An 11,144-nucleotide genomic window follows, 5' to 3' on the forward strand; every position below is an offset into this window, starting at 1 on the left:
AAACAAAACGAGCGTCGTGGGTGAAAAAAAACCGGTGTGCCGCCGGCAACAGCGATAGGTCCCCTCCGGAGGATCGCCTCGCACGCTCGCTTGTTGTATATCGGCGAACCGAACGCGGCCGAAGGCCGGCGCGACCGCGGCCGGAAACGGCCGAAGCGCGCGGACACTGTGTCGAACCTCACGTAGGCGGTGTTGCTAGGCGGTCGTGCGGTGGCGGTGCGGGTCGCCGGGGGTGCCGGGCTCACGCGACGGGGGTCGCGTGTATATAAGTCGCGTCAGCGGCCGGCGGCCGGTTAGTCGAGCGAGTGACATCGGTGCGTTCGCATCGTTTGATCCTGTCATTTTGCACACACACACACACACACACATATATAGCTGAAAGGTGAAAGTCTCACTCGAACGGTCTCGCAATCGTCGATTAGTCGTACCTTTGTCGCACTGCATCTCATATCATTCACCCGGAGGATCGTTGTCGACGCTGCCGCGAGCTCTGTCTCTCGTATAACTCGTTTCCTCTACGTCCGCTGCTTTCGTCATCTTTCTCGAGATCTCTCGCGCTGTCGTCCCGTGGAGCAAGAGTAGCAGCAATCGAGAACGACAACGAGCAGGACCGTGCCAGTGTGCGTCCATCGCCGGGCGTTCTCGCGAAATCATGGAGGTCTTGCCGTGTCCCGTCAATGTGGACTTCAGCAACACCAGAGGTAAGCGTTTAATACTCTCTCTTTCTGTCTATCTTTTCCTCGGTCTGTGTCTCCTCTCTCTCGGCACCGGTTCGCCTTCGATTGTTCGCTCCGGCCCGTCAAGCGTGTCGGTCCTGCTCACCCACCGAGCGAGCGAGCCCGTTGTTCTCAGCTGACAACGCCGGCCGGAGTCAGCTGATTTTTGCTCGCAACGCGACGTTTCGTCGGGTGTACGAAAATGTGGCTCGTCGTTTCCAACGAGATGTTTCGAACGCGACGCGCGTGCGATTTTGTAGAGGACACCTCGTGAAAGATTCGTTGGTGAAAACGCTAAGTATAGTTGCGTCACCGTCGCTCTTCCGATCGTATGAGGAGGAAAGGGGGGGATGCCCTTCGCTGTCATTTTTCCTCGCCTTCGTGTTCTTCGATTGTTCGCCGCGACGACGCGTTTATTCCTCTCTCTCGCCGGGCGTCCCATGTCCCTCGTCGTGTTTATACATGCAAGTTCCGTGTCCGAAATTCGACGTTTTCGCTTCTGCATTGGATATACAAACACAGCTGGTTCAAAATTAATTGCTCCTCCGAGTGTGGGACGTAAGTTGGAGGCTTCGGGACCCGGCGGGAAATGACGACTCGTTTTTTTAAGCGAGCAAATTTGCAAATTTCGCCGCGATGGATCTCCCCCGTGTTCCGATAACGTCGAGATTGAGATCACCTCCAGAAAAGTTTTTTTTTCGCGTTTTCTTGATAACGAACGAAACAGACGGCGAAAAACTTGAGAGATTTTCGAAATGAGCGAGCCCGACGACGACAAAGATAAAAGATCGAGGTCAGACGAGACGATCGTACGTTTCCGGCGACTCACCTCACCTAGTCTGCGCCGGTTGCTAGGAACAATGGATGAATCAAGCTCGAAATTGATGACTAAGTAATTAACATGACGGGAAATCGAATATATTAGTTCAGATGTTCCTTTGACGATCGCGGATTAACTGATATCAGAAAAGTGGAAACGTCTATTGTGCGATGAGTCTCTCTTTCTCTCTCTGCCGGCGTACGTGCGCGAATGTGTATGTTGCGTCAGCATCTTTTTTTTCTGACGATACTTCTTTGTTGTGTTACACTTACAAGCGTACAGTTTAATGGTGGATCAACTGATGAGCTCAGCGCTCGATTTAATCGGGTTTCCACAGCTGCGGTAAAATTAAACACGAATTCGACATCGAGTTGACACTTAGAATCGGCGGAGCCGGGGCTCGGCGAATCGCGATGAAGTTGAGATCGTGGAGTGAAAATGATAAAAGATGACGTTCGAGTCAAACAGAGACTTAGATAGATAAAGTTAATCTTCAAGCAACAAAACATGTTTTCCATCTCGCCGGAACTTTTGATTACCTTCGCATTCCCCGAGATATTCGTTGATAAATGTTGTTCTAAGATTACGTCAGATTCGCACTTCGTGTACACTTGTGTACCTTACGAGAGATATTACATACGAGGTAGATCCAGACTCATCGGCGCGTATGTTTCGATTGTCGCGAATTCGACGGCGTTTCCTCCTTCCGGTCAGAATTACCGAGAATAGATTTTAATTCGATCACTACCGATCAATTCACCGTATAATATAAATTACACGTGCGCTAAAATGTTAATTTAAATGTAAGAGCTAATCAATTTGAATCGACCATACGATTATTTATCGATTATTCGACAGCACTTTAATTGGGCGAATAATAATAATAGCTAGAAGCGCCTAAAGTCGAAGATGAAAGAAAAAAAAGAGTGACTCGCAACTTTCTCTTCAACTTACCGCTTTAATGATAACGTTCGCTTGCTCAACGGGCGGTCGTGAGCACGCGCTTAATTCCATTTAATTAATTTTTACAGCTGAAAGCGCGACGGACGAGTTGGACGGTGCTTGTCAGGCGCTGGCCAAGAGGCTGGAAGTCGAGCTTAGGAGGGCTAAGCACGCTCAGCTGGCTTGCGGCGAGGTCCTGCTGCCGGCTGACTTGCTGCCCAAGATAGCCAAAGACGTACTTAACATGGCAGAGAACGAGCCTTGCGGCCTCCGGTGAGTAGAAATGCCCATTATTCGCTCGTTTACGATGCGGCTGGCATACCTCGCAATCTGCTGCAAAGTTTAAACAACAATTTCAGAACAATTCGGGAGAGTCAAAACGAATATTATCTCGCGCAACAAGTGTCCGTTTGGAAATTGCGCAAAGCTCTTTCGCGACGAAGTTGTTTTTCAACAAACAACGATCGCGGATGATAATGCTAAGTTGACAAATTAATTCGAGAAATGTATCCACACGAACATTACGATTCCCAATGAGAATAAAGAATCTACGCTTGCGGTAATAAGTGCTGTTCTAAATTTAATTCTCGGAAATTAAATTCGTCAAATTCGGGAAATTTTAACGAGTGTGTATGTGTGCGTTCCGTTTGTTACAGGGGCTGCACACTGTTCATCAGTTTCGAGACGGACAGCGTGTGTCGCAAACTGTCGAAAATACAATGCGACCCCAGCGCTGTGTCAACGTTCGAGCTTTATCTCACGCTGAAACAGGACCACACGTCCTGGCATATCTTGCTACCTCAGTTCTTAAAGTGAGTGTCACTCGACGAGCGCTCAAATTTCGCGGCTCTTTTCGACTTTCACTTCGCTCTTGTTAGATCGATCCATTCGGTTTAATTCACCTGGGAATTACTGTTCCATGCGAAACTGTTATCTGGAGAGAGATATGCAACACACATTCACTCACTCACTCACTCCACATATTCTATCGACTATTCCAGACTATTCTAATATTATCGCACAGTATCAGCTGTTGCTATTTCAAATCACTGTAGAGCAAAGTGAAGAGTCATTACGGAGTATTATTATTACGAGATATCGCCTTCCTCTCATATTCAGATCATACGATTAGATTCCACTTTGATGACTTCGCCCTATCTTATCTCTTATTCCCACGTTCGCATTGCAACATGATAATCTCTACCGATAATAATCCACGTACGATCATACGATCGGAAAAAGCTCTCAATGATCGATATCCGCTTCTTCCAGAAATCTCACGCGCGGTGGCACCATTATGATCAGCAGGGACTTCACCCTGCAGAAGAAGAAGCTCTACAGGTCCTACCAGCAGTCTCATTGAGGGGTCTCCCTGTCGCCGGATGCAAACCCGGATGATTTTGTAAGTTCGTGAACTCCCCGTTTCGCCGAACGAGCGCGAACGGCGGTGCACAGCCATTTTTTTGTCAGTCTGTCGCCCCCTCCTTCGGGCGTGTCAGCCGAATTTGTACAATATCGCAAGACTAGAGAGAAAAGGAGGAGGAAAAAAGAAGAATCGGGACAACGGAAGCGAGATATCCCGAAGATTTTGGACATCGTCGCTGTGTATTGATGCGGTATGTGTTGCGTTTAACCCTTTAATCGCGCAAACTTCACGTACGCGAGCAGAATGCGCGCCGAGGAAATGATGGATTACGTGTTTAGTAAAGAAAGTCTACTTGACGGAAATAAGAGGCAAGTAGGTGCGTAAAATTACGGTAGCAAGTGGTTGCAGCTTGGACGCAACTCTGTTGTCTTTCTTGGGAGGGATGGGAGAAATTTAGATTCTACGTCGGCGATCGCAAGATCCAGTAACAATAATGTGCAGACTTGGCGATTTGAGCATTATAGTGGAGGATCCGCGAATCTAGTTGTTTTTAAAGAAATCGAGGAAATACGAGGAAATTGTGAATAAGAATCCCTAAGTTGGAGAACTTGAGGGATCTTCGACATTTTAGAGAGTTCGAGTTTTTGTTTGGGAACGTAGCGGGGAGTAGGATTTTTGAGACGTTCCAAATTTCGAAGTTCGAATTTCTACAATTCGTGCGATTTTTCTTTTTTTACGTTTGCTTACGAGTCAAACAATTAGATTCGTGGGATATTGGGAAGATCCGGGATGTTGGTTTCTGCGAAAGTGAGAATTCACGAATGGGGTAGGGAGAACCCGTAGAATTTAAGGTAACTAACAATTTCGAGACGTGAGGCTTAAAATTGCGAAGACGACGAGGTAAGTCCGGCCCGTTCTCGCTGCTGCAATGCGGCGAATCGATTGAAGGGTTAACGACAACACGACCGTGGATCGGTCGGCTCTTTGGTTTTTGTGTCCTGCTGTCACTTTTGCAATATAATATTATATTCGGGGAGAGGCCTATGCGTTCGATAATTGTGATAGCGCGAGACAAGTTCTGGCAGTAGCAGATCTATCGCGAGGAGAGGCTCGCGCCTTCGTTTTTTCGAAGATGAAATGTGATTATAAGACTTTTAACAAATTTCACGTGATACGTAGCGTATATGATTAGTTTTAGAGTGCGCGTTTTAACTGATTAATCGTAGTCAGGTAGCTATAGTCGCGTCGGATGTTTAGTGACGATCTTTCAGGAGCGCGTCGCTTTTGGCACGAGAGCGCACGCGTTCTCCACTCTTTCGTTGAATACGGATGATGATCATATTAGAACAATGTGGCAGTATACCTTCCACTAATGACCCTTTATGGAAATCCCGCAGGACAACCCGGAAGAATGGACGTCGGTGAGACCGTTGTTTTGATGATCGTAATCACTTTTGAAAATCGAACATTACATATTCAGAGATTAAGAACGATAATTTACACCTTCAAATTTTAGTTTTTTCCTCTTTCAATTTCACGCAGGGAATCGGACGAGATATCTTCCCCAAGAAGGTAGCTCCTTAAAGTTTTCGACTCCCAGCGGAGGAATCCACTTTTTGAAATGGTAAAAATAAAGAAGGTGAAAAATTTTGTTTGCTCGCGCGATGCACATTATTTCTGGGATGTCCTGTATGGTTGGTTCGGTAGACGATACAAAAGTTTTCAGCCCCATCCCGTCATTCCATCTTACGATCTTCCCCCTCGTTATTTTCTCCCTTCATAATAGTCACACTATGGAGAAATCTCATTAAATTAATAATAATAGCTGTTCTCTCGCGGTGTCGCGATATCGAATACACGAGTGTATTAACCGACAACTGTCTCGGTCTGTCGCTGTTTGTTTAACTCTCGTCAGAACGTCGCGACGGAGGCAACGCCTCCGTTTCGCCTTCCAGTTCTGCAGTGTCGGTTCACAATTTTTTTTTTTCAATTTCTTCGACGAAATTTCGATTCTCGGAACCTCCGTCGCTTCGGCATCTGGTGTCCGTCGTGCTTTGAAAAATTGAAAATTCGAATTTTGTTCGTAATATCATCAACGCAGAAATTTAAGACCTCCGGAACGGAATCACGACGGAAAACGAATTTCAGCGGAGAGCAAAGCGGTACAACTTCGATTGCTTCGGGGTCGCGTCTCAACTCGTGAGTGAGCGGACAAAAAATAAATCAACGTTTTCTTGTTACGATACGTTATCGCGTAACAAATATATATATATATATCTATAAAGAAGATAATCATATGAAGTCGTATGCAAAATAATGACGTACGTATTATATATATGTATGTATGTGTGTATATATATATATATATATATATAATACGCTAGGCAAGATAAGTAAATTGTAAACTCTCTTAGCGCGTAATCGGAATCGGTCCATCTCGAAACTTATACCGCTTTTAACTCCGCTTCGTAGTATTTCGAGCAAATCAACGCCGACGAGTCCGGCTCAAGCCGGTCACATTCGTAGAGCGCTGAACGGGACAAAGTAGATCCAAGTTATAAACAAGGGTGAATGTTTCACCGTTGCATTATTATCGTCTTCGATGCAGTCTATATTGTTTACGATTATTATTAATATTACTATCTCATTATTATTATTATATACGTTTGACTATCGTACGTATTACTGCTTTTCCATGCATTGCGGTTAATATCCGTTCGCGTCCCCCTTTCATCTACGTTTCTTAGTTATTTGTCTGTCGCTGATCTTTCCTTTCGCTTTTGGTCTTTTCTCTTTTCCTTTTTAATTAGTCCGGGCTTCTGTCGTCGGTCGCTTTTTCGCCGTATCGCGATTAGAGACCCATCGGCAGTATTGTGATATTAAGAATTACGAAATGATTATGAGAAAGAGGCATGTGTGTAAGATTGTCGTTAGAACTTAGGTTAAAGACACTCGCGTGTGAGGCTTTTTTTCTTGAGTGGATCGGCAGTGAGGGAAAAAAATGTTGCACGGGAACACGAGAATACGCCTGTTTTACCTTCGCGCGAACCGGAGTCGAAAATCTCTCGCGATTTTGCCTACGAGAAAGGTGGTAATTTTTAAATCAGTTGGATGGAAACGCTCCGTTGAAAAGTGAGATTATCGTTTACCCGAATCGAATTAAACTCAATTGAATTGCAGATTGATTTCGCGTTTTTTTAGTCAAGTTCGATAAAGTAGAATCGTTTCTTTCTCGATAGGAGCCGGTCAGGCGAATAACCGATATTTTTTTTTAGAATGAAATTGGTTGTTCGATAGAAGAAAATTAATTGAAATTTTATACACTTGTATACGTTTATATACGCGTATGCCCGCGGTATTGTGTGATACGCATTGTATGTATTATAAATTATAATGTATTGTCTAATACGAGACAAAATTTAATTTTGTGTATATACACGAAAATATATAATTTCACACGAAGGAACACAGGAAAACTTGTTTTTACCGAATTTTGCTGGCTCAATGCATATTTGATTAATTCTCTTCTTGAGGCAAATGATCTGAATCAAAAATAGCGTTTACGGTATAGGAGCTCTACTATTTTGCGTAATTTCGTAACGTCAACATCTGTTAAACAAGGGATCTTTAGGTACTCGGGAGGTAATCTAAGAATAGAATTGCGCGAGACCACTTGGTAAAAATTCGAAAGCTACTAAAAGGATCACGTTAAATAAAATATAATTTCGTCTCGTTCTTAAGAAATTTAATTTGAAGAAAAAAAAAAGAAATCCGAACATCACACAGCAAAGGAGGAAGAATCGATCCTACTTCGGTGATATCTCGTGACGAAAGAAAAATTCAAAGGGAGCATCGTTTCATTTTTCTTTTCCTTTTGAAATAAGGAGGCGAGATGGAACTACGAGGACGAGTTCAACTCGTCCTTACCGCTTAACAACCTAAATGATGGTATCGAACCGGTTAAAGGTTTAAGGGGGAAGAGACAGAATCCCGTCCAGAAAACTTTCCCACCATCCTCCTCCGAGTCGTACATCCACCATGCATCCTTCTGCTCCGATGACAAAAAAGGGGAAAAAAAGAAGGAGAAGGAGAAAAGAGAAGTAAGTGAAGGGTCACGTGAGAATGAGAGAGGAGACAGTCGTCACGTGTGTAGAGTTAAACGCGCGGTGTAAATTGTGGGCTATCGCATTTTGCACGAAGGTGTAAGACTGATTTGCTGATGTAACGAACGAAATGAACGAACGAAACGAACGGTGTAAAAGTGTTGCCCGTTTCAAGCTAGCCGGCACTTCGCGATACCGGGTGACAAAGAGTCATTGCCCCGAAAGACACTTTACTTGTATCACGGGAGTGATCGCGAATAGTATCTCGTGATATGTGTCTGTCTGTGTGTGTATATACACATACATGTAATCGTAGTGAAAGAAAACGAGGGGGTGAGATTACTCTCGGCCTTCGAAGCGTCGGTAGTCATCATTGTTGTCATCGACGTCGGTTTTAATGAATGTCCGGAAAATCCGAGAAGATCGCGGGTTTCTCTTCGGGGAATGATGACTTGGTCCATCCTGTATATTAACGGTGTGATCAGCAATTATTTGTTAATAACAAACGCTACAAACGACGTCGCAAGTCGGAATTATTGTCGCAATTGCTGAGCGACGAGAAGCAATACTCGCGGCCTCGTTTAAATTGTTATATTAGTTAATTGCGAGAGAGAGAGAGAGAGAGAGTGTGCGTGTGGGTGAGTTGTGAGTGCGCATATTATACGTTTTACACGGAGGATTAATCCTGAACAGTATAAGACATCCTTTCTTTTTTTTTTTACGTGGAGAATACGAATCGATGTGAATGATGCTCGCGTATACATGTATGTGTTACATTATCTAAAAAAAAAAATTAAAAAAAAATAAAAAATATAACATAATTTATATATTACATCGCAAATATCTATATACATATATAATGATACATTTTATATGATAAATTCAAAGTTATCACGCGCGAAACAGCTCGCATATTTCCGATGCGAGGACGAAAGAATCGAGTCGAGTCTCGAGGGAACCGCTTAGAACCGCTGAAGCGGATGGAAAAAAGAAATTTTCGCAAGGGGAGTGTTGCGGGGGTTATTTTATTTATATTTAATTTTATAATCGTATAGAGTATAATGTATGTGTGAGAGAAAAATGGTCTCGTGCGAAGTTTCGAAAACTTATTAGAAAGCCCGTTCAGACGTTGTTTATATTGTCGAGGGTTAAAAAGAGATGTACGGAACAATGTATGTGTTTTCTAAAATAATATATCGTGATAAAACAATAATTTCGTGTGTGGTAAACGGCGATGATTATCCTTATTAATCACGTTTTTACAGTGCGTGAGTGTGTTTTATCGGAGGTGTTGCAAGAATTTATCTCGTTTTTTCTATAGAGAGCTACGATCTTATTGTGTAAAGTCCGCTTTAGGCGATTTGCGAGTCATGATGCGGAGATTTCGGGGTAGAATGCTCTGTCTGTGAGGAAGAAAGAGAAAAGAAACATTCGAAAATACGAAGCTACGTTTATCGATGTCTGCATATACGTCGATGAATTCTCAAATATTACACAGCGCATAATGAAATATTGCGGAAATATTGCGGTTGGAACCCCATCGTGAATTGCAGACCCGTCCGAAGCGGATTCTCAAGAAAAAGAGTACAAGTTTTTCCCTAAAGCGAGGAATATAAGGACATTACGAAGCAAATATACACATCGTATGTAAAATAGAATAAAACATCCCCTGACGACGTTCTTGAGGTGTTATCCTCCCCCCCCCCCCCCCCNCCCTCCCGGTGGTCTCCCGGAGTGCGAGGACCATCGAAAATCGTAGAGCAAACTACTGTGCGAAGATCCAAACACGAGATATGAACAATACATACATACATACATATATACACACACACACACATATATGTATGTATGTATGTATCTATCTATATACATGTAATTCAGTTACCGATCAGTTGCGCCGGCGAACACGTTCCGTTGCTCTCTCTCGTTTGCGTAACGAAGCAGCCTAGCCCGATCCCGGCTGCTTGTGTCTCTCATTGTTTATCGTTTGTAGCGATTGTCCGTTGACAAGGAACACGGCGTGAGTCTTGGCAGGATCGATCCGCGAAACGACGTCGCGTTACGCACGACCATGCGCGCGCCGACGTTGCAAATTACGTTTTACATACCGTGCGGGACGCATACACGTCGCTCCCATTTGCGAGGCGATTGTTTTTCGCGAGCCGTCAAAGGAAGAACTTCTTGATCTCATGAGCGGGCAAAGCTTCTCATCCACGCTGTGAGTCGTGGAGGGCGCGAATCGACGCGAGAAAAAATTCGATCGAATATCAACATTGTCGCGACTTGCCTTGACTTGTCGCAACCCGATGGACTGAGCCGAGGCTCAGCCGCGAACAGTATGAAATACAATTTGCACAAGCGTCGTGTGTACGAAGGTTTCTTGCAGAAACTTCCACGTTAATTCGAACCATATTTTGCGGTCCGTGCGGATTGCAAAGATCAGATTTGTTGAGCTGATCGATTAAGGATCTGTCAGTGCGAGGACAGAATTGATGGTAATTTCCCGCCTCTGACTCCCCCCCCCCCCCCNATCTTTGAAATGAACAGGCTCGTTTTTCATACTGTTCGGAGTTAAACGAGAACGGGTCACCGCGAAGTCAAGGGTCGATAAAATGCGCGCTCTTCATGGCGAAAGGGTGGAGATGAGGATAATGGTTTCTCATATCGCGAAGATTGAGTGGAAGAGAGAGAGAGAGAGATTCGTAATGTTGCACAGCAACGATTTGCGCGACGCTCGCTGTGCTTTGGATATTTTTGTACCTTGCGCGATATGAAAGTCCGATTACGTAGATTTCGCGATAGTTTTGCCGCGGACTAACGCCGCGGCTTTTCGATACGTTAGTGATCCTTTTGCGAACGTATTCTCGTATTAAGAAACTACTATGTGATGTTATTTCTAATTTGTAATATCTGCGACAATTTATCTGCATCAGAGAAATGCAATTAATAAAAAGAGATATATATATATATATATATATCAGAGGATGTGCCGTTATCTATATTTTCTGCTGCCCTGAGAAATTCGTTCTCTATTTCCATCATCATCCCCTCTGCTCAATTCCGCGAATTTTTATCCTCGTCCTCTCGTTGAAAGTAAGATTAGCGTGCACGTGTAAGACGCGAATCTGAGATAAGTTATTTTTCACAAGACGGAAGCTGTTTTTCTCGATAATTCTAAAACGAGATAAAAACGACGA

The 11,144-nt window shown here is 44.0% G+C and overlaps 1 protein-coding gene across 1 annotated transcript; it reads left to right on the top strand.

Moving 5' to 3' along the window:
* The first annotated feature begins 297 nt into the window (after positions 1-297).
* Positions 298-9,627, top strand: LOC106749878 (protein charybde-like). The gene is made up of 4 exons (XM_014629787.1): positions 298-701; positions 2,568-2,751; positions 3,135-3,290; positions 3,751-9,627. The coding sequence occupies exons 1-4, from the start codon at positions 653-655 to the stop codon at positions 3,839-3,841; spliced, it is 480 nt and encodes a 159-aa protein (XP_014485273.1). The 5' UTR covers positions 298-652; the 3' UTR covers positions 3,842-9,627.
* Positions 9,628-11,144: the final 1,517 nt, after the last annotated feature.

The sequence above is a fragment of the Dinoponera quadriceps genome, unplaced genomic scaffold (assembly GCF_001313825.1).
Source record: "Dinoponera quadriceps isolate SergipeBrazil2010 unplaced genomic scaffold, ASM131382v1 scaffold3290, whole genome shotgun sequence".
Taxonomy (NCBI): Eukaryota; Metazoa; Arthropoda; class Insecta; order Hymenoptera; family Formicidae; genus Dinoponera; species Dinoponera quadriceps.